General features: G+C 40.7%; 1 protein-coding gene across 1 annotated transcript in view; it reads left to right on the top strand.

Annotated features, from left to right (window-relative positions):
• KDM7A (lysine demethylase 7A) overlaps positions 1–23,838 on the top strand; it is a 61,053-nt gene that overhangs the window by 2,562 nt on the left and 34,653 nt on the right. Inside the window, exon 2 of the mRNA XM_054564163.1 lies at positions 21,757–21,842. Coding sequence (XP_054420138.1) covers positions 21,757–21,842 — 86 coding nt within the window. The remainder of the gene's footprint in view (positions 1–21,756; positions 21,843–23,838) is intronic.

Genomic DNA, 23,838 nt, shown 5'->3' with positions numbered 1-23,838 from the left:
ATACTTATATTTCAAAGAACTATTTTAGCTGCATAAGAAATTAGTTCAATTGAGCAATGTAGAAGTTTGATAGGTTACTAACTCTTAGGTAGAATTTTATTTATCTTAATTTCGCTCACTTAACACTATAACCATGAAAAGCTAGAGGTAGTTCATGGAGAGTTTTGTAATGCATTTAAGCATAAATGTAAAAACAGGAGAATTTGGAGGGAAAATAAAGAGGGCATGTGTGAAGGAGGGAGAATGAGGCTAAGACAGATATGCTCTGCTTTGTCACATAAATTTGTGTGACTTCATTTCAGTGGAAGTGACGCTGAAATACATTTTTTGAACCCAGGGTTTTTTGGTGTGTCTGGCAGTCCTTGAGAATTTACTGCAGCTCAGGTGTCAGAAATTAGAAAATTTAGTGACACTGCTTTGCTATGCAAAAGCACTATCTTAGTAGCAAATTTAATTTTTTGTTTTATTTTTTGAGAGCTTATTTATTTATTATTTTTAGAGAGGACAAGGGAGGGAGAAAGGGAAGAAACATCAGTGTGTGGTTGCCTCTCGAGCCCTCCCCACTGGGGACCTGGCCCGCCACCCAGGCATGTGCCCTGACTGGGAATCCAGCCCATGACCCTTTGGTTTGCAGGCTGGTACTCAGTACACTGAGCCACACCAGCCAGGGCTAATTCTTAATGAAGTATTGGTAATTTGGGGGCATGTATGTTTTTCCTGTGATCAATATTTACTTTAATGTTTGCTATACTGTGAAATGAGTGGGGTTTTTTTTAACATGGCAAAATGTTTCTTAGGTATTAATTATTAAACAAATATCACTTGTTTATGTGAGAATTGGGCCCTGAAGTACTAAGATGTGGCATTCATTCCCATGCTCAGCCTTCCCTTGGTGTCCAAGGGTGGCCCATTTGCAGAGGAGGAAGAGAAAGGAGGTGGGTGGGCACGGAGGGTTGCCTTTACCCGCATAATTTCTTGATAATTTTATTATTCAAGTAGAATTGTTTAAATTCAAGGAATCTGTGAATTTTGATATAAATTTGAGTTTACTCTGCATGGAATTTCTGACATTGGAAAATCTGAAAAGTTTTTGCCTTAATTTATTCTGACAGGGGAGGGCCCTTCCTTGATGCTTTTCAGCAGGGTGGATGGAACCAGACTCCTCCAGGTTTGGGGCTGTTGAACTTCGAATCCTTAATATTCAGGAACCCCCATCATTCAGTCTGCCTTTTTTATAAGTGAGAGAGGAAAAAGAACACTTGCTGTGTACAATGTGTAATCGATACCCTAGACCTAGGGCTGCGAGCTGAGGAATTCACAGGATTTCCCTGGGAAGGTTCTTCCAACCTAGAGATGAAGTTCTTCCCCACTGAGTCCTTGGAAGTAAGACAATGGAGAGCTTTCCTGATAATGTCTCACCCCCTAATGTCTAGGCTAGGTGTCTTTCCATAGTACGCAATGCAAAACTGCATCAGTGCCCTAGTTAAATTGTATTTTTATATCTTTGTCTCTCTATCAGACTGCAAACACCTCTGTTTGTTAGACTTTTTCGGCATATGTTCTTTTTTATGGACAAAAGTAATACACTATAGAAAAAATGGGAAATACAGAAAAGTATCAAACATAAAAGTGCCCTTGCCTTCCGGACATGAAACAGAAAGTGGAATTCATTTTATGCGTTCCACTGTTACCTCACTTCTGTCATTAATATACACTTACACTTTTTTCTGCATCTTTAAAGTTATGTGAAAACATATTCAGTGGCTGCATAATGTTTAATTTCTCAGGAATATAAAACATTTTAAAATCATCCCCCAATTGTTAGTTTTTTACCTTATTTACTACATTTTCATGTATTTCCTACTGCTGGACGGTTGATGTCATTTTAAACAAACCATTGTGAGTGTCTCTAATTATTGCCTTAGAATAAATCAAATGAGTTGGTATATGTAAAACACGTAGAAGGGGATCTGGCATGTTTAAGTACTCAGTAAGAGATTTCCTTGAAGTAGCATTATTAGTCATAGGGCTCAGATATTTTAGGCTTCTTGTGCCCTATACCAGACTTTTCCCCTAGAAAGGTTATTCCAATTTATGCTCCTGCCAACAGTGCCCACTTCTAGTTCCCTGCATCCGTTCCAATCTAAGGTATTTATTATTAACCCCGTCCCCCAAAACCCAGCCAAGCAAAAACTTTGCCCGTCTGCAGATGAGTATTTCAACCAAGACATACCCAAGATTATTTATAACAGCACTATTTATATTTATCTACAAATTGTAATGATCTAAATGTCATTAACAGTAGATTGGGTAAATTGTGGTATATTTATAAAATGGAATTCTCATCAGTGATTAAAAAAAAAATGCACTACTGATGCATGCAACAATATGGGTGAATCTCACAAACATGAAGTTGAATAAGAGAAGCCAGACGCTAAAACGTGCACTGTTTGATTCTACCTATGTGATGTTCAAGTGTAGAGGCGTAGTTGGGTAAGAGAAGTCAGGCTAGTGCTTACCTCTGGGTGGTAATTGAGAGGAGGTTTGAGGGAGCTTCTGAGGTTCAGGAAATGTTCTGCATCTTAATCCTGGGCGGTGGTTACATGACTATATACAGATGTGAAAATTCACTGAGCTGTATGTGCACTGAAGATATTTTAAAACTTTATTTTAATGTTTGAAGTGTATTTCAATCATTTCAAAGTTAAAAAATTATATTTACCAATTTGGTAGCTGACATATAGTATTTTGAAATTTTATTTTGACTTGAATGGGATTGCTGGGTGGTGGTGGTGGTGCCAGGAATGTAGCAATGAACAAAACAAAGCCCTTGCTCTCGTGTAGCTTTTATTCTAGTGGTGGCGCTGGCGGGGGCGGGGTGGGGGGCGGTGGGGGGTGTGTGTGTGATGGGGAAGGGGATAGAGAGGGCTGGGGTTAGTATAAGGCTACTTTCCTATGGTGTGATTATAAAGTGCCTTGAGAAGGGGACATTTAAACACACGAATATTTGCGATTTTATGCAAATGGTATATTTGAGGAGTAAATAATTTGATTTAGCCTTTAAAAGGTTCACTCTGGTCGCTACATGGTGAATAGACTGGAGGGAGGCAAAGGCTGGCAGGTACATCAGTAAGAAGGCTGTTGTAATACTCCAGGTGAGAGAGGATTTTAAAAGTTGAGTCAGCGGGAGTAATTTATAAATGTCATATATTAATTTTATTCCTGAAGCTTGAATAAATGAAAAGCTTAGTTTATGAGAATGGAAGAATCTTATCTAGAAAAATGCTATGGGGTAGGAGTTTCTCAGCTATTCTGGAGTCCCAGGAACTCAGTTAAATACTTACTGAATGCTTTATACCAAGTGCTAATCATTGTTCTCATTGCATTAGATGTATTAACTCATCCCACTCTCAGTCACCTTGCTGGGGAAGTGTTACGGTAATCCCCATTTTACAGATGGGGGTCTGAGTGTTAGAGAGGTGAGTCACTCTCCCAGGGCCACAGAGCTAGAACAGGTCTAGAGCTAGCTTTTGAACTCAGGTGGACTAACTGCATGTTTCGGGCCCTCAACTAGTAGGTGGTGCTGGGACCCTCTTCCTCGCCAGTCTTTGTTGGGTGGGGGGTGGAGAGCGTTGGTGCACAGGCAGAACGGATGCAGCAGGATTCCAGGGGGGTATCTGGTTTTGTTCTCTATTAAAATTATTGTCCCCAAGCCCCAGTGGCCTAATGAATAAGGCACTGGCCCTTTAAAATGATTGTCCTTAGCATAAATATGTTAATAAGCAAAATTGCCTTGGGAACATTATTTCTAAAATATTATTTGAAAAGCTTTAAAATTTAACTCTGTTTTTATCCTTGGTATAATGGATTTCTTATTGGAGTATATTTTTATTTGTTAAAATTAGGGATGGGAATTATTTTTGAAATTTATTTTAGATAAGTTTCTCCCTAATGATGAAGTCTTTTAGTATTATAACATAAACTTACTAGGTGAACACTTTTATCCCCGAAAGAGAACAAAAAACCCATTTATTGAATTTTTCAATATATTTTATTGTATTTTTTCCATTAATATCTTCTTTTGATATGACAGTCATAAGAGACTATATACCCTACGTATTGTCTTCATGTATTTCATTTATAAGAGTTTTATACATATACAACCTGTCAGTGTTTGAACAAAATGTGTTGTAATGTGGGAGTCTTATTTCAGGCTCCTTAGATGTACTGACATAGTTCTCTCATTGGTCTTTTTTTTTTTCCCCCCAAACCATTGGTTTGGGGCAGATTTCTGCGTGGTGTGCTCTCATAGCCTGTGTTCTTAGATATGAAATTGAGTTTACTGAACATCCAAGTGGTAGAATGCCTTTATGTTTGATGACTCTTAGTGAAGGGCTCACGAATAAGAACAGAACAGGTATAGAGAGATTTGATTATAAAGTGAGCTTTGGTTCAAGCAGTTGAAACTCCACAATAATTTGCACAGCTTTCGAATAGATTTTTAGAGAGGAAGGGGTGGGGGGAAGATCAGTGTGAGAGAGAGAAAAGCATCGATCAGTTGCCTCCTATACATGCTCCAACCTGGGATCAAACCTGCAATCTAGGTATGTGCCCTGACCGGGGATTCCACCCACAGCCGATGTGTGCACAGGACAATGCTTCAACCATTAGAGCCATACCGGCTGGGGGGGCCCTGGGGCATCTTTTAACATGTTCTTTTTCTTGTACATTGGTATCTGAATCCAGAGAGGCTTGGTCATTTTCAGGTTTTTTCCCTCCAAGAATATTTTATAAGTGGGTGGTGTAGTCTTTTATCAGGAAGCAGAAAGTGTCTGGTTGTTTCTCTTTTGGTCAATGCATGCTGCCATGGAGCAATGTCAAAATCCATTCATTTATTCATTACTGGTTGAAAAGTGATGATAATTTAATTATAAAATTTCTCCTTCATTTATAAGCTTTTATAAAGAACTCCCATCGTGCCTCACCTGTCATACGTGACACTGTAGATGTGTGGTCGGTCCTTTTCACTTGACTTCTTTATGAAAGAATCTTGGGGTATGTACAAGCTACATGCAAATTAGAGGATTTTTAGTCCCTGTACTTAATATAACTTGTAACAGGTCTGACTCATCTTCCTCTCTTACATCCTTCTTATTCCAGTACTTTCTTAAGGCTAATTTTCTGTGTGCCTGGTTCTTTGAGTCACTTTTCCTTTTTTGCCAGACTTTCTGTTCTGGATGTCAGATGATCAACATTTCCTTGGATCCCATGGTTGCTGGGAGAGCAGAGGACCTTCTGTGATTCAGGGACTTCTTTCCTCAAACCAGCTTTTCCAGCCATTCAAAGGCCAACTGGTCAGCGCTGGCCAGCGCTGGACTGCGCTCCCCTAATTTTCCTGTTCCTTCCTTTGCCTTTCTGGGCTTCCAGCCTGTGGCAGGAGAGATCGGCTCCCCTGATCTGAACGTGCTTTCTCAGTTTTCTCATTTCTTAATCCCTCGTTGGAACCGATCATCCTCTGAGAGCTCCGAAGCCTCTCTCGCGGCTCTTTCCGTCAGCCGTGCCCATGCGGGGCCCTTCCCTTCAGGGGTGTTCCCCAGGGAATCTCTCCGCAGCGCCAGGGGCTTGTCCTCAGCCTCCCCCTGCCGCCTGCTGCCTGGCTGACTCACCAGCTCCAGCGCTGAGAGGTGCTCTCTCTGCTTGGACAGGACAGAGGAAGACTGGTACAGGCTTCTTAGGACTTTGGAATTCAGTGATGTGCGGAGATGGGTGACTTTTCTTTCCTTTCTGTCCCAGCTCTACACCACATCAGTGGTTTCTTATTTCACGACCTCGGTCCTATTTCAGGCTTTCGTTGCCTGTTGCCACAGTTTCTGCCGTACCTGTGTAACACATGCAGTACTTTTTGGAAACAATTTTAAAGAGATTTTGGTGTTTTCACATTCAGTTTTGTCCTAAACAGAGGTCTCTGTTATGTGTTTGTGATGCTCACTACATGTTTCAATATTTGTGAGAAAAGATATATTCATTGAGTTAAAGAGTCTTTATCATACAGAATGGGCGTGCGTAAGGTCGTCAGAAGGGTGACCGTGGGTGAGGGAAGGGCAGTGGCAGACCCAGGGAAGGCACGCGGGCTTCTTCAGTGGAGGTGTCAAGGGCTGACGAACTTAACCCAACAAGACCGGCTCTACAAAGCAGGTGGCCCGGAGAGCTTGTCCCATTGGCAGGACGAGCTGCTCCAGCCTTGGGTCCTCATAAACAGGCCCTGCTGCCAGTGATACTCCACCCAGGACCCAGGTCCCCTCAGGTCCCGCCGTTCTCATGGTGGTGCCGGTGCTGGGGTCCTCTGGATTCCTTGCCGCGTCAGTGGTGACCTTGCCTGCCCAGCAAGTGTGGGTGACTGCCCACACCCTCAGCACATCCCTCAGTTTTTATGGCCAGATCGGGGGATTGGAAGGTCAGCTTCTCAGATGTACCACCTTCCCTGCAGGCGTTCAGCCTGCTTGGTGGCTCTTGCTCCAGGTATGCGCAGCTCCATCCTTCGGTTGGCTTCGAACTAGGCCAGCGAAAAGGAGCCAGAAGGTTTGCACACAAATCAGTTGTGGGTTTCCTCATCAAGTTGGATGATTTTGTCTTTAATATTTGTTTATGAGTTAAGTATTAAATATTACTTATTAATATTGTGCCCACTGGAAAGAAGGGACCCTTAAATGAGTAAGGGATACTATCTGTTTTGTCAAAATAGCATATATTCTTGAACTAAATGATAGTTTTTCCCTTTATAACTTTCCATTCTAGTCACTTTTTAAAAATTGATTTTAGAGAGGGAAGAATGGGGAGAGAGAGAGAGAGAAACATCAGTGTGAGAGAGAAACATTGATGGGCTGCCAGCCTAGCGAGAAAATGTGTCCTGACTGGGAACCAGCCCCGCAGCCAGCTGAGTCACCTGGCCGGGCCGGCCATTGTATTTGAAGTGTTGGTCCTACACATCTTGCATTCAGCCATTTATACGTGAGCCACAGTTGCCAAAGTTTGCTCACTGGTATGGAGAGGTCTATTTTCAGATTTTGGAAATTTCTGGAAATGTAACTTCAGAAAGAAAAGGAAATGGCTGAGTCATCGGAAATTTTCTTCAGGTGTATGAGATTTCATCTCCTTTCATCTATTCAAGGACATGCTTCAACAGTTACTCCCCTCCCCTCTGTATCACTTTTTTACCTCATTAGTATGCAAATAGTGTGTAACCTTTATTAAAAAACACACACAAAAACCCTCTTGACCTGATAGTCCCCTTTCAGGTACAACCCTATTTCTCTGCTCCCTTTATAGCAAAATATATTTTTAAAAGTGCTCATAATTGCTATCTCCAGTTGTTTGGGGGTCCTCCCTGCTCTCTTTTTCTAATCGAGGTCCCATTCTCTCTTCTGAACCCACTGGAATTGGGCTTTCATCTTTCTTCTCTGCTGTAACAGCGCTTGTCGAAGCCACCGATGAGCTTCACCTGCGGTGGCTAGGCAATCCCCACACTGCCTTTCCTCCTGCTCCACGGCTGCTTTGAAGCCCTCACTGCGGTTCCTTCTGTCTCCCGGACCTTCTAGCCCTGGAGTGCCAAGGGCTCAGTCCTCAGCTGGTCTCTCTTTCCGGCATCTATCTGATCCCATGGCTTCAGCTTTCATCTCTGTGTGGGTGATTCCCAAATTTTTATCTCCTTTGTACACCTGAGCTCTTGTGTTGAATATGTAATTGTCAACTTTAAGTCTCCACTTGCTAAACTATTAACTAATATGACCTGCACCTCCAGACCTGCTAATATTTCTTTTTCCTGCTATCACACTGCCTTCTAGGCGTTTCTTCCAGGCCTGATTTCTTCTCCCTGCTAGCTTCTTTCGTTCCCCTTGATCATTCTCGGAGATACCCCCTCCACAACACCTTCTCTACCCTCCCTGTACACCCCCCACCCCCGAGATACATAAAATTTAGTGTAACACTTTTCCTCTTCAGCAAAAGTCTCTGGAAATTCCCTGGTCATCACTGTGGTTTCTTCTTCCTTCATTTAAAAATAGTTCCTGGAGTGCTACTTTCTTTGTGGAAATTTCTCTTAAGGCAGCTGAAATAGTGTAATCCCTTTTGTCTAAAAGATTGCCCTCCTTCCGCCTGCTCCGCTTTTTATTCCTCTGCAGAGCAGCAGGGCTCATAGGTGACTCGTAGTGGCTCGGCCTGCCGCTGGGCAGCCAAGCCAAGGCTTTCCTCGGCGGCGGGACAAGCTTTGCCTTGAAGGCCCAGGTCTGTGTATGTCTTTGGAACTGATACACAATAAGTTGCTAGAAATTATTTTTTCCCCCTGGAGAATTGCTGAGGTCCAGCAATGGTGGTGGTTCTCCTACACAAGTCAGTTGTAGATTTCCTCATCAAGTTGGACGATTTTGCCTTTAATCTTTGTTTAGGAGTTAAGTATTAAATATTAGTTATTAATATTACACAGTACTGTATACTTAACTTATATCTATTTACCTATAATAACTTTACTTATTATATAATAAATGTTTATACTTGTTCACCACTCTTTATCCCGGAGACGATGGAGAAAAATAATGGAGAGATGGATGAAAGACAGAGTGAATATTACAATGAGCAAATGTGTGCAAAGAACGAACAAGTTAAGTGCATATGCATGCTTGTCTGTCTAGACCGGAATTTCACATAGGCAGCAGACTCTGTAGGAGTCCCATCCATATCCACTGGTGTTCTGTGTTTCCATCTCTATTTCTGTGTCAGTCTTTTATCTCTTGAAGACTTGCTGAAAGCACTTGGGACGTGGCCTGAGGGCTTTCTTAGGCTCCGGGAGCTCCGCAGCTTGTGCTTAGAGCGGGCTGGAAGTTCTGGGAGGTTCAGGGCTCTAGGAGCGCCATTGGGAGACAGTGGATAAATACCAGCTTCCTCTTCCTTGGGTGGGACCATGAGGAAGTCCCTTCTGCATAGTCCCCCTGATGTTCCCAGAGGGGTCTGTGCTCCTTAACTTGCCCTCTCTGGCCCCCTCCCCTTCCCTGTCTCACGTTTCCACTCCCCTCCCAGTCCGTGCTTCCAGGCCGCCTCCCACAGGAGCACCCGCACTTGGATTTGTGTGTCAGGATCCGCTTCAGGGAGAACCAGACCGGTAGGAAATTATTAGTGAGAAGAAAGGTCCTAGCGAGAGATGATGGATTGGAGAGTAGAGTTTGGATTCCACTCATTAAATAGCCGATGACAGATCTTTCTCCGTGATGGTCGCATTTAGGTGTCAGCGCCAGTGCCGCCAGAGTGCTTTCATTTTCCCGTGCGTCTGTGCCGGGGCTCCGGGGACGCGACTCGAAGCTGCTTCCTTACCTCATAGATTAGTTTCCTAGTCCTGCTACCTTTAGAAGATGTTTTGCCTTGACATTTATGTGTGATACAATTTTAATTTGCAACTGTTGCTGTTTTAACTTCTCCCTGCCTTTATTTCTTTTTAATGCTTTTCCCCCCCTAAACTACTAAAAATATTCCATAGTAAGTAACCTCTAACATGGGAACAATTGCAATTGAAGTGTTAACGCTTCCCAGATTAATTAGAATGTAAAAACTAGCAACCACTTTGCCATCTTTGAGGAATAATATGGTCTACTTAAATAAGATTTTCCTGTAGCTGAAGGTTCCACTTGTGAGATGTAGCTGAGTGTCCTCAGAAAAGTTACTCAGGAGATAATATCCTTTATAAGTCAACTATTTTTAGATGGATTTTGGCAGATACATTATACTCTTCTTAATAGAATACTACACTATTTAATTTTGATGACTAAGTACCATGGACCGCTTGGGCTCTCGGCATGTGTCGGACTATTTGTGCATGAAACTGTCCCAGACCAGTGGGGATTTAGTGATAGTGTTTCGTTGTTTTTCTTGATATGCTTTCTAGCTGTCTCTGATCTACTTGGGCAACCCCCACTGCTGTTTCTAATCTGTTTTTTTCTAAACTAGAGAAAAGCTTAAGATTTCAGTGGGGAATCAGACAACAAGTCTTCCTGAATTGTTCACTCTGTCATCCTGATACATTGGTGACAATAGTGTGGGCCTAGCCAAGAATGAAGGCAAGCTCTGCAGAAGGGGTTTCGCAGTTACCACTCACATAGGTCTGGCAGGCAAGGTTAGAATCTTTGAAGTCAGAGAGCTTGGGATGCTGGGTAGCAGCTTTGAACTCCTCCCCTGGTGAGGAAGGGTAGTCCTGGCTCGTAGGGAATTTTACCCAGAAGGCAGTAATCAGGTGGTTGGCATAGAGATGTGGTGTATCTCGCTTCTTTTGGAGATTATGTGTTTTGACAAAGTTTCAGCTCTCTAATGTAAGAGTAGTCAGTCTTTATGTTTGAACCCAGTCAGTGGCCTATAAATACTTGTTAAGTATATTGTCATAAGGGAAATCAGAGACAAACATCATTTATAGGTTTCTCTTGAGGTTAAAAAGATAGTTTAAAATTCTTTAGCATATTATCAATTATTGGCTTTTTTACTTATATGCACTCTAATGATGTGTGCGATAAATGCTTGGTAATGCTGTCACTGATTTGGTGTCCTGTGTTAAAGGAGTGGTTCTGCAACGCTCTTGACTTGTAATTTGTATCAATTATAAAATCGAAAAACTTTTTTTTTAATTTTGTAAATTTAAATTGTAACAATTGTAATTATAAAAACATCAAATTTGTAATAAACTTTTCATAGCTGGTGAGTCCAAAAATTAACTTCTAAAACATGTTTCCAAGGTGGACAGCTCCACGAAGCGTTTCACAAAAAAAAGAAAGAGAAAGATCTGAGGTCTGTTGTAGTGTTTGTCACTTACGCTCGACCCCCAGCTGGATCATGCAAAGCACACATCAGCTTGTTGAATTCTTAGGGAAGTCCAGCTGGAAAATAAAGTCACTGATCTCAGCCCAGCATCTCGCAGTCTTTTAGACTGTGGGCTCTTTGTGAACAATCTTAGCTTCTGTGGGATAGTTTTAGAAAAGCTCTTTTAGAGAACGTTATATGGCAGCCCTCACTTAATGTGGTTCCGATCCGCACAGACCTCAGTTACCCTGTAAAGGGAACACTGTTTCTCTGCTTACCACACGTCTGACACCAGGTGTGTGGGTTTGTCACGCCGGGTGAGCCCCCAGGTCTCCATAGGTGCCACCTGGGTGTCCTACAGTTTTAATTCCTATCTGACGCTTACTATCTGGAGTTAGTGCAGACCCCACAGGTCAAGAGCTCAGTTCTGCAAGACTGCCCCCTACTTCAGACACCAGTAACAAATAGTGGGTTTCTAGGTTACCTACACTTTTGTCTGACTTGGCTGCAAATTGGGGTTCCCTGATCCCCCCTACAGTTTGATAATTTGGGATAATGGCTCACAGAACCCAAGGAAATACTTTCCTTACTGTTACCAGTTTATGATAGAGGATATTATAAAGGTTACAAATGAAGAGCCAGATGAAGAGGGAGATACAAAGGTGAGGTTCAGAAGGAGCCCATGTGTAGGAGCTTCTGTCCCTTTGGAGACTGGGATGTGCCACCCTCCTGCCATGTGGCTGCATTACCAACCCCAGAGCGCTCTGAAGCCCTACATTTAGTGTTTTTATGGAGGTTTTATTACTAGGCATGATTGACCAAATCATTGGCTATTGGTGATTAACTCAATCCCCCTGCCCCGCTCCCCACCTCAGAGGTTAGGGGGCTGGGCTGAAAGTTCAAACTCTCTGGTCACCTGGTAGGTAGGTTCCTCTGGCAACCAGCCCCATCCTGGAGCTCTCGGGGAGCCTGCTCAGAGTCACCACATTAGCATACACTCAGATGTGGCTGAAAGGGGCGTGCTGTGAGTGACAGAGCTGTGCCTTTCACCCCCCGACTTGGGTAATTACGTACAAGGGTTTCAGGCACTCTTTTGCCAGAAACAAGGGGTGAAGACCGAACACACATTACTTATTATGTCACAATATACATGGCTTAGTTAAATAACACTAGTCCCCCAATAACACAATTCACATTTTACTCACCTAAAATCTGATATTTTAACTTCAGAAAGTACAGAGTTTGCTGCCAGCTCTTCAGTGTGCAGATCAGCAAATCAGCGTGTGAACAGCAGGTACACATCTGTCCTTCAGTTCACGTACCGACAGGAAAGTGTGTCCTTGTGCTGCCTCCTTGTCTCCCAGTGATAAGCCCACATGAAATACTAACAAAACCAGGTAATTGAAAGAAAGAAGTGCCCAATAAAAATGGAAGTGCAGCAAAGAAACAAGAAGTGGTGATTCTGGAAGTTAAGTAGTCCTCCTTATAATTCTACATTAGTTTCTGTCCCAACAGAAAATTTTCTAATGTGAATACTTTCTCTGGGCTTAGCTTGGAGTGTGGCCTCTTCTCTGAGGTCCCAGCACTGAAGGCTGTTTACAAGCAGAGAAAGGCTGGTAGGGAACTAGATCTGCTTGAGTTGATTCCTCTCCTTTGTAGCGGACTCATATCACTAAGTGTCCTCAATATGAAAGTTATGATTTGCTTTTGTCTTTTATCCCCAGGGTATGATCTTTTAGCCCTGAATATATTAAACTTTCTGTAGGTGTCATTAGACCCTAGAAAATACAGCTTTCCTTCCCATACGCAGGATGGGAAATAAAATTGTCAACTGGTTTGAAACGAGTCTGGTTCATCTTTTAAAAATCTAGTTATTTCTGTTTATGGTCTGTATAATCTGTGTATTCTTTTAGTTGATAACCTATTTGGAAAATCCAGTTATGCTATGGACACTTAGGAGCTACCTGAAAGGAAAATAGAATAAATGGGCATAATATATAAATCTGTTATGAATAGGGACCCCTTTCTTTACAACAGGACTATACCTGTGACTGAACCTACAAGAACATGGCATTATTTTGCATTGACAAATGTATGGACATTTCAAAATAATATTTTCAAAAAAATTATCAGTTATTTTTCCCCCTCGCATTCATTTTCTGCCCCGTTATATTTGCAGAATTCACATTTAAACAGGCTCCTGGTTGCTGTGCTTAGAACTCCTGCTTTGCGTCAATCAGTAAATATTTGGTGAGCCTCCACTCTGTAATCAGTGTTAGGGAGATCTGTGGGGAATAGGAAATTCTGGATTATTAAATATCACTGATGTCTTTAAGGAACTTGAAGTCTAATTGGAGTAACAAAGTTTCCATGGAAGTTTCTGTGAACAAGGTATCATGCCAGCCTCTCTGCCAGGGTTTTTAGAGAATCATTCTTCAAATGCTACTTCTCTGCCAAACTGGATGCCCCCCTCCCCAAATCATCTGGGGAACCTGTTAAAAATAAAGATTATTGGACCCTACCTATTAACTTTTCCCTGTAGATCTAAGGTGGGGTTCAAAAATGTGTTTTCTTTTTTAAAATAAGATATGAACGGTACAAAAGATACACTAGAAAGTTACATGGTGAAAAGCAGTTCTCCCTCTCCTATATTCTGCACCCATTCAGTCTTCTTTCCCAGGGGCAACCACTTTTTCAGATTTTTTACATACTGTTCCAGACACAGACTGTGCATTTACAAACATGTGTCTGTGGTTGGTTGCAGGGGGGAGGGGCATATTATACAAACTGTTCTGCATCTGGCTTTTGTTTCTTTACAGCATATCTTGGAGATCTTTCTACATCTCTTCCTACAGAGCTGCCTCATTCTTTTGAAAGCCTGCCTCATAGCAGCTTGTAAAAGCTCTGCAGGGGATCCTGATGCACAGCCAGCTTTGGGAGCCACAGATAGACCGCTTGTTAAAAGAGCTTAGAAAAAGTTTTCATGAAATGTTAATTCCTTAGGTCTTGCATTTCACAGCAAGGAAGTGGACTCATCAAGCATTTCATGTACTTCTAGATACAGGTTGCTTTAGGACAAATTTTTGCATAATGTTTCTTCTTCCTTGTTACAGTTATTAGGTAGAATCTACCAGTCAAAAATACCTGAAGACAGTAGTGTACATACTGATATACATACCGGTTACATACTTTTGAATTCCTTCCTTTATTAAGAACATTGCCAGGCAAATTTCTATGAAATTGCTACTGTTTCTCAGCATGGCAAGCTTTTTCTTCTCCAAAATGATTTACAAAGTTCTTAAATTCTCACAGAACATTCACTTGGGATGGCACTTTTTTGCTGTTTCACTAGTTATAAATAGAAGTTTAATCTCTCTCCATGAAATAGCACTTTCACTGGGCATTGTTGGCATTATAGCTTCCCTTAGTTTCTATGGACCTACCTTATACATGGCTGTACAGGCAGAAAGTACATTGCAAAGGAGCAATAGGAAGAGTATTAGCTTGAGAACCACAGGGTGGTGAAAAGCACACATATTTAGCTTTTTGCATATTTCAGAAATTTCAAACTCCTTTTCTTAGGACATTCTAATAGAAATCAGTACCTTCATGAAAGAACAGTTTATTTGTGCTTAATCATAAAGATTTGTTTAATCCATTTATGCTTTACATGGTTTACTCTGTGTAATACTCAGGTGTCAGATGGACAGTGACAAGCAGAACAAGCATGTTTTCTGCACTCGAGAAGCAAATAGTATAATGTATCAGCATGTAAATTATATTTGATGTCTATATTTCACATATTCTTCTTGGAACAAAGTTAATTAGAAGCTTGTCAGCAGGATATTCAGCTTTGTAAGGGGTGCATTTTGTATCAATGAGTGCAGCTGTCGGGTCTTCAGCCCCTCCTTACTTTACTCCCACGTTCCTTGTTCAATTCCTTGTTATTTTGTCTTCCTTCATCACCCTTATTAACAGACGTTGGTAGTCGGCTTGTTGGAAATAACCTGGGAAGCCCTGGGACAGTTGGAAGCTTGAGCCAGCTTGGCAGCAGGAAGAGTATCTATTTTTCTAAGAGTATTATGAGTCAAAGGAATTTGGTTCAGAGTTAGTACTTTATTTAAAACCCTTGTTAAATATAGTCAAGCACATAATATGCCAATAAATAGCTTTAATGTGTCAAATATAAAATCTTTCCAAATTGAACTGTGCTATACTCAACTTATAAAGAAAAACACTTGATTTTATGAAAATTTTTATATGTCAGCAAGAAGCTAATGGGAGTTGGGTTTTTCCTGACCCACAGACCATCATAAATCACTAGTTTGAGTTTCATTGAAAATATTTCTTGTATGCAAATTATAAATTTTTACTTCAGCTGATATCTGGTAATAAAATGTCTCAGGGTTAAAGCACTGCACTTTAAAAGTGAGGGTGCTAATTGGCATCCTAGTACTTTTGTAGGAATGCCATGCTACTAAGGAAGCCAACACTGGCTGGGAAAGTAAGGTTTTTGAACCAGCAAAACTGTTGTTTTATAGTTTCATTCTAAGCATCTTATGTATATTAATTAATTTTCTTAATAATGCTTTGAACAAAGTGCTGTCATTATCTCCAGCTTTATAGATGAGGCAAAAAACAGACAGGGAAAGTAAGTTATCCAAAGTCACACAGCTGCTAAGTGGAGTGGCCAGGATTCTAACCTAGGCAGACTGACTCCAGGGAACTCCAACCATCAAAAGTTAATTAAAAATTGAAAACAAGCTTTCTTTTTTTCCCTCAAAGAATGGCCATTTGAATATCTAATTAAGTGTTCTCTGAAGAGACATCATTGGAGAAAAATATTAAGTTAATAATAAACCCAAGTTTCCTGTTGAGGCTCAAATCTCCTATTACCTTACAGATAATAAGCCCAGAGCTATGTGAGCTGCGACTGGTACGTAATAGAAACATACCGTATCAATGGCTACCATTTAACTTAACATATTTACTGTGCCAAGCCCTGTGCTTTAAATACTTATATTTATTGCCCTAGTTAATCCTAGGGGAACTCCTGCTCAGAGAGATTAAGAAATTTGCTTTAAGTCAAAACTAGCAGAGCTAGAAATCAAACCAAGCCTTTCTAATGCCAAAAACTACACACCCCAGTGAGGCCGACTGACACTTCTTTAGCTGGTGGCATGGACTGTGCTGGGTAGGACTTGCCTGGCTTAGAGTTGTCCCAAGACCTCAGCTGGTGCCCGAGTTCAGCGTGAGGAAAGGAGCTACAGAGAGCAGGTTGTGGCCACTCGCCACCCCTTGGATGATGTTAGTGTGGGGCCCTGGGTTGCACAAGGACTTGGTTTGCTCACTGTGAGAAAATCAAGTAGCTTGGTGCTTTGGGTGAGAAGGGGAGCTTTTGATACATACATGAAAACTGTACTGAAGCAAAATTTAAAATGAATGAATTCCATTACCACAGCCTTTTACCATCTAAGGAAAGATGAAAAAAATATCTAATTTATGAATTGAAAGGTCTTTGCCTTTTTACTAACTGTTGCCATTATTTCCTATTTCAAATTCTTACAAAATTCAAGCTGAACAGACTTCTAAAGAGTTGCTTGTAACTTTACCGCAGCGTATCTGTAGCAAATAGGTTTTCAGCTCAGTTAAAACGCAGAAATTTACTGGGTCACCCTGTGGAGGGCACTGTGCTGGTACTGAGAGAGCCTGAGCTCAGTGCAGGGAACAGGGTATGCAAAGAGCTCAAGAGTAGACGTAAGTGAGTGGAAATGCACATTAATGAAATGCTGAAGGACTTTCTGTGGCGCCATCCAGTGCAGTTTCACTCCGGAGGAGGACTCTGCTTTGGACGGGATGGTTGGTGAGGAATGGGGAGAGCGTTTGAAGCAAGAGGACTGCCCAGCGGAGTCCACTGACAGTCAGGTCTCACAGGACTTGGCCGCCTACTCTCCAGCACCAGGAGCAGGGAGCGTCATCTGAGAGGGAGAAGAGGGTATGTGGCAGATCCTTGGGGATTCTGGTTAGTCATTAATTCAGTTGTGCTCTCATCAAGTGTCAAAAAATGCCGGCTAAGCAACAATTTTCGGAAGATTAAGACAATAGAAAGTGCTAAAGTCATCACTGTCCCATTTACCAAATGGCATTGAAGCTGTTGATGGAAGCTATTCAGCAGAGGCCTGATTGGCACCCCTATAGGACACCCCCCACGCCAGTGTTCTAATAAACATTAAACATTTTGCTGTTAGTAAAAAGTGAGGCAGTTTGTATCTGGAGAGTTTCATAAGAAAAATAAAAGGAGTGGGAGAGACTAAAGGTTGAAAATGATTCTTATAAAATTTGCTTTCAGAGTTCTGCATTTTATGCATCCCACTGTATTTGTTCTTCTGTTAAAGGTCTAGTGAAATTCTAAAGTTATTTTAATGGGGGATCAGGGGTGGAGAATTTATTCCACCCTCAGAAAAAGAAATTGAAATGTATGTAGTAGTTCCTTTTAGTGCCCTTCAAAGATCTGAAATAACCTTTTTTGGTTTAGAAACATTTAATTTTTATGTCTAATTTGATTTTTAAAATGGTATTTTAATGGTTAATTTAAAGGATTGTTTTTCAGAATTACTATTTTATCAAGATTACTGTTTTTACTGATTTACTAGATTTACTACTAACTTCTGTAAGCTGTTTTGCCAGTTGATTAGAATTGGTCAAAGCCTGAAGGAGGCGCTGACAATTTAGTAAAACAGCCTGTAGGGTAAGTGTGGGGTGAAGAGCTGAGAAGCTGGAGAGGGGAGCCAGAGGTTTTTGAGGGTTCTGGGCTTAGTTGTTCCTGAAGTGTCTTTAATAAATTGGAATGTCCATGTCTTCCCTTTCTTCCCTAAGTCTGTGGCAGTCACCCTTATTTACATATCTGAGATATTCATGGAGGAGTTTATGATATGTGCTGGTTTAGGTTTTCCAGGACACATCTAACAGTGTTTTCTCAATGAATTCTTTCAGTGTAACTGTCATTTTTTAAGAGTGAGGAATGTGGTCATAGTCAAGGTACGACAAGACAAGCCATGGTGTCTAGAAGTGTCGAATTGGCTTCTGTGGCCTTGAGTTTCAGTTCCGGTCCAAGTGTTGCACCCATCGCTGACACCAGATGAACCTTACTTTCAAAATCAGGAAAGTTTGGTATGAACTCTGTGTCATTCAAGGTTGTGATACCTCTCATGCATCTTCTCACTTATCTCCAGTGAATTTTTCCTTTGTTCCGTCTTAGCCACCTGCTGCTATTACACTTGTGCTTTATCATAGCTATAGACTCTGCTGCCTCAGAAATTTTAAATTCTGCACATTCCACCTTTGAGCGTAATCTCTGCTCCTTACTGATCACGTGCCTGAGGCTCCCACTGAGTCAGTGCTAGGAACACGGACCATCTCACCATCTTCTCAGTCCCTCGTCTGTCTTCATGGCCCTTTGTCCAGCTTCGTTTCACAGTTTATCATTATGTTAACTCCCTTGTAAATATCCTCAACTCCCTTTCTAGTCTTTTGCCGTGGATGGACTTAGTCTTCTCTGGGTCTGACCCAGATGGTGAACGTTGCTGGAAAACAAAAACAATCACACAGCTGTGCAGGACTGGTTTCACTTGGTTTCATTATCACAGACCTCAGAGGGACTCTCAACCCTGCCTAGCAGCCGCATTGTGTTTCTTGGCCTTTCCTTTCCTCAGATAAACTGTTTTATCTGTTCTTTCCTCACACCTTTTTGATTATCTTACACCAAACTAAGCTGAGAAAACAGGAGCCTTTGGATGGCAGTGTGATGCCCAGTTTATCTATCTCTCTCTTTTTTTTGGTCCCTTTTGCTTGTGGTGTAGGATCTAAGAAACCATTTTCTGATTCAGGAATATGAAGATTTACTCCTATGCTTTATTTGAGGAGTTTTATAGTTTTAGCTCTTACATTTAGATTATGGTCCATTTGAGTTAATTTTTGTGTATGGTATGTTATTGGGGTCCAAATGTATGGTGGATGTAATATTCTATAAATGTCTCTCAGGTCATTTTTTAAAATTAAATTTATTGGGGCGACATTGGTTCGCAAAGCGATACAGGTTTCAGATGGACAACTTAACACCATCTGCACGCTGCATCATGTGCCCATTGCCCAGTGCAAAGTCCCTGTTTCTCTTCCCTCTGCCCACCTCCACCTACCTCACCCTGCCTTCCCTCTGGCCGTCGCCACACTGTTGTCTGTGTATTATGACATATGTGGATTTTTTGGGGGGGGGGATTAATCCCTTCACCTTCTTAAACCCAGCTTCCCAACTCCCCTCTGCTCTGACAGCTGTCAGTCTGTCCCATGTATTTATGCCTCTGTGTTTCTGTTTTGTTCATCAGATTCCATATGTAAGTGAAATATGGTATTTATCTTTCGCAGACTGGCTTATTTCACGTAGCGTAATAATCTCCAGGTTCATCCATGCTGTCTCAAAGGGCAAGATTTCCCTCTTTTTTTACGACCAAGTAGTATTTCATTGTGTAAATGTATCACAGCTTTTTTATCTGCTCTGATGGACACATCTATTGATGGATACTCAGACTGTTTCCAGATCTTGGTCATTGTAAATAATGCTGCAGTTAACATAGGGGTGCATATATTCTTTTGAATTAGTGTTTTGGGTTTCTTCTAACATAATCCCAAGAGTGGGATCACTGGGTCAAAAGGTAGCTGAGGAAACTCCATGCTGTTCTCCACAGCGGCTGCACCAGACTGCATCCCACCAGCAGTGCACGCGAGTTCTTTTTCCTCCACATCCTCACCAGCACTTGCTGTGTATTGATTTATTGATGATAGCCATTCTGACGGGTGTGAGGTGATAGCTCCTTGTGGTTTTAATTTGCATCTATCTGATGATTAGTGACGGTGAGCATTTTTTCATATCCTATTGACCATCTGTATGTCCTTTTTGGAGAGGTGTCTGTTCAGGTCCTTTGCCTATTTTTAAATTGGATTGTTTGTTCTCCTGATGTTGAGTTTTTAAGTTCTTTATATATTTTGGAAATTAACCCCTTACCAGATAGTTCATTGGCAGATATGTTCTCCCATTCAGTGGGTTTCCTTTTCATTTTGTTGATGGTTTCTTTTGCTGTGCAAAAGCTTTTTAGTTTGGTCTAATCCCATTTGTTTATTTTTTCCATTGTTTTCCTTGACTAAGGAGATGTATTGGCCAAAATAGTGCTACAAGAAATGTCTGAAATTTACTATCTGTGTTTTCTTCTAGGATTTTTATGGCTTCATGACTTACATTTAAGTCCATTTTGAGTTTATTGTTGTGTGTGGTATAAGCTGGTAGTCTAGTTTCATTTTTTTTTTTTTTTTTTGCATCTATCTGACCAATTTTCTCAACATAGGTCATGTTTTTTAGTACTGTAGTTGAAACTTGTATATTTCATAGATTTTTGTTTTGCCTATTTGCTCTCTGGGATACCAAGAGAGTTGTCAAATCTCCTACTATAGGTGCTCCTATTATTATATCCTACTGGTGAATTGAAATTTTTATCATTATCAGTGAACATGTTTATTTCAATATATTTTTTTGCTTTAGATTCTATGTGGCTTAATAGTAATATTGCTGTACTTTCTTTTGATTACGATTTTCATGGTATTTACTTGCCTATCCTTTTACTTTTAATTCCTTCTTTTCTTTTTTTCTTGTATCTCAGACTTCTTTGTAGTCATTTTCTTTCTGTAAGAAGTACCTCTTTTGGTATTTCCTTTACTGTGGGTTAGTGGAGGTGAACTCTGTTTTGAGTTGTCTACAAATACTTCCTCAATTCTGTGCTAGTTCTGCGTTGTTTCTTTTTCAAGTACAAGTTTTGGTTGAGTTTTTGTTTTGTAACTTTTGTGAGGACAAACACTTAACAAAATTTTACCCTACTCAGTTGCTTGGGATGTAGCAAACTGCTGGGGTCCTTTTTTAAAATAAATTACTCCTATTTTTAAGATGTCACTGATACAGTTTTTTCAGCCCCTAGTTGGTTTCCTTAAGCTTTGTTTTCATTAAAGTGCCACTGTCGCGTGCTCCAGGGGATGGAATGTTCCAAGCACAGCGCCTCAAGCTGATTGAACTGACGGGTGAGGGCCGTGAGCCCTGAAGCAGAGCTCTCAGTCCTCAGTGGTGTCGCGCGCGTTTCCTAACCGCCTCTACCTGATGACAGCCGTATTTCAAAGTTAGTTTGTGTCCTAGTTGTTTCAGCTACCATAACAAAATACCATTAAAACTAGGACACCTAAACAACAGAAATTTATTTTCTTATAGTTCTGGAGGCTGGGTGTCCCAGGTCAAGGTCCACCAGGGTTGGTTTCTAGGGAGGGGTCTCTTCCTGGCTTGGGGACAGCTGCCTTCTTGCCCCGTACCGAGTACCACAGGCCTTTCCTCATTGTGAGCGCGGAGAGGGGTGCGAGCCCTTTGGTGTCTCCGCTTAAAAGGACACTAATCCTATCAAGGCCCCACCCTACGACCTCATTTAAACTTAATTTCTTCCTTAGAAGTCTTATCTCCTAATAAATACAGCCACCTGGAGGCTTTTACAGCTTCAGTGTGTGTATTTTGGAGGGACGCGAACATTAAATTTATGACAGGTGGCGTTTACGTACTGGTTGAGGTTCTTACGGCTTATCATTGCATTGCTCTTATGAGTATGTCTCTACTGCCGGTAATAGTGAATCACTTCCCATGTATTTGGGTATATTCTCCCCCACAATTATTTAGCAAGTGTGTAGGGAAGAGAATGAAATTTATCTTTGCATATGTTTCTGTACTTTACAGAATTTGTCGGTGAGGTTGGTGTATGTTTCTCAGGTAAATCCCAACCAATCTAATATAGGTAAGCAAAGATTTTAAATTTATTTACATATTGGCTTTATTTTCCTTTACCTTAGCTGTGTTGGAGTAGAAGAACATCATGCTGTTGACATTGACCTGTATCACTGTCCCAACTGTGCAGTTCTGCATGGTTCCTCCTTGAGTAAGTACTAGATGATCAAATAAAAATTGAAGTTCAGTACTTAATGTGTACATGATAATACTTTAAATGATACTCTGAGTAGCTGTATTATATCCACCAAGGACTAAGAGAAAGATGTTTCTGAAGATACTGAGAATGTAGTTTTTGTCTGAATTATTAACTTATTAAATATGTCAAAGTATTAAGGGAAAAATACTTTTATTCTTAATTTCCAGTTCAAAGCCCCCAAACTCAAGTACATATTTTCAAAGCTTTCAATTTGAGAAGTGTGATAAATAAAATTTTTCTGATTCTGGAAACTGATTTTAACTGTTTTATTTCTATACATTTTTAAAAAGATATCTTTTAGTAATATTTTGTGATAGTGTACAGAGTAAGTCTTTATTCGAGTGTACACACATGCATTATATTTTTAGGAGAAAATTAGGGCATTGATATTTTACTTCTGTTTCCTAAGTTTGGTCATCATGGTGAGTATGCTCTGGGGTCCTGCCGAGCCGTCCTCTCTGCCCAAAACCAGCCCCTGCCAGACCCATGGCGGGACTGGGGGTCGGCCCCAGGCCCTCGGAGCTCTCCCTCCCAGGCTGGCGGAGGCTGGGCGAGGGCGTGCTCGTCCTCCGGAGGGGCCCAGCGGCACATAGACAGTGATGTTTATTTTTAGATTCTTACCAATGCTTCAGAAGAATAGATTGAAATATTAATTATTGTACAAATATGAGAGTGGAGATTTTAAAAGCTTTGGAAAATGTTACAACTACTTTTTTTTCCTTAAAATTTAGACTGAAAACTAGAGTTTTTGTGTCCACTCAACTAAAGGGAAAAACTTTAGAGCTTAGTCATTTTAGAAGAGAAAGGAACCTTTTCCTGAATATACCTTGATAAACACTTGGGTCAGATATAGCTAACCTATATATACAACCTCTTTATTTTGAATGTAGCCTTTTTTGGGGTACTTTTTTTTAAAACAGAAGTTTTGTTTTGAGGCCATGAGCAAGTAATTTTTTTAAAAGGGACTTACTAGCAACTGACTTCTCATATGTTTTGTTAGAAATGTTAACTTACCAATTTTCTTTGTAAAAGATTTAGAAATTTAAACTATATGAATGCATTAAAATATTTCCATGTAAAATGCAGAATATCTATTTTGCTGTTACTGAACACTATAAAATTAGAGGTTAGCAGTTGGTAGAACTGTTACATGCATAATTGGCTAATTTCTTGTCATAAATATTTTTAAAGGTTTTTTATTTTGTGTAGCACTGAAGTAGATAGTATATCGATATAACTTGATTGAGTGTACCTCTTGAAGGAAGTAAATAATACTGGGTTGTTATCTCAAGAAGAAAAAGAAGACTAAAATTGATAATTAGTTTTAGTTTAAAATTTAAGCATGTACTCCCAAAGTGAAATAATTTAAATTTAATTTTTGTGAAATATTAAGTGAGTTACTATGAACCAGAATAATGTATTTAAGATAATGCTACATATGATACACTCTTACTTTTTCTTATATGATTAAATTTTTAAAAAAACTTGTCAGTGCTAACTAAATTGATTGCGCAATCCATAAAGGATCACAACCTGCACTTCGAATAACGATGCATCAGAGAGGAGACTGTATTACCTGGCCTGTCGTGTGCTTCTCATCCTTGAGTAACAGACGATCAGGCACTGGCTCTCTTCTGGTCGGGAGTCCAACTCTGAGTACGCGTGGGGAAAATGGCCGAGATCCAGTGATCTCTTTTATCTTGATTTAAGGCTCGCCGCCCCCACTCCTTACCCTCTGCCCCCAATTTGGGTAATCCCCTTGGTCCCTTTCCATCTGCTAGTAAGCCTTTCTTGCTTTCCACCCAGGGTTTTCTGTTACTTTTGGAATTCCCCAGGAATCCTTATTGTTATAGATACTATCTTGACAGTATAATATCCAGTTAATATGGTGAATGTAGACTTTACCCTCTTATGGGAATTAAGAACTCTATTTGAGGACAGGTATGAA

This window comes from Pteronotus mesoamericanus, unplaced genomic scaffold, assembly GCF_021234165.1.
Source record: "Pteronotus mesoamericanus isolate MK-2021 breed Mesoamerican mustached bat unplaced genomic scaffold, CSHL_Meso_final scaffold_85, whole genome shotgun sequence".
Taxonomy (NCBI): domain Eukaryota; kingdom Metazoa; phylum Chordata; class Mammalia; order Chiroptera; family Mormoopidae; genus Pteronotus; species Pteronotus mesoamericanus.
The sequence above is the reverse complement of the archived record's forward strand: the minus strand, read 5'-3'. Positions and strand labels throughout refer to the sequence as shown.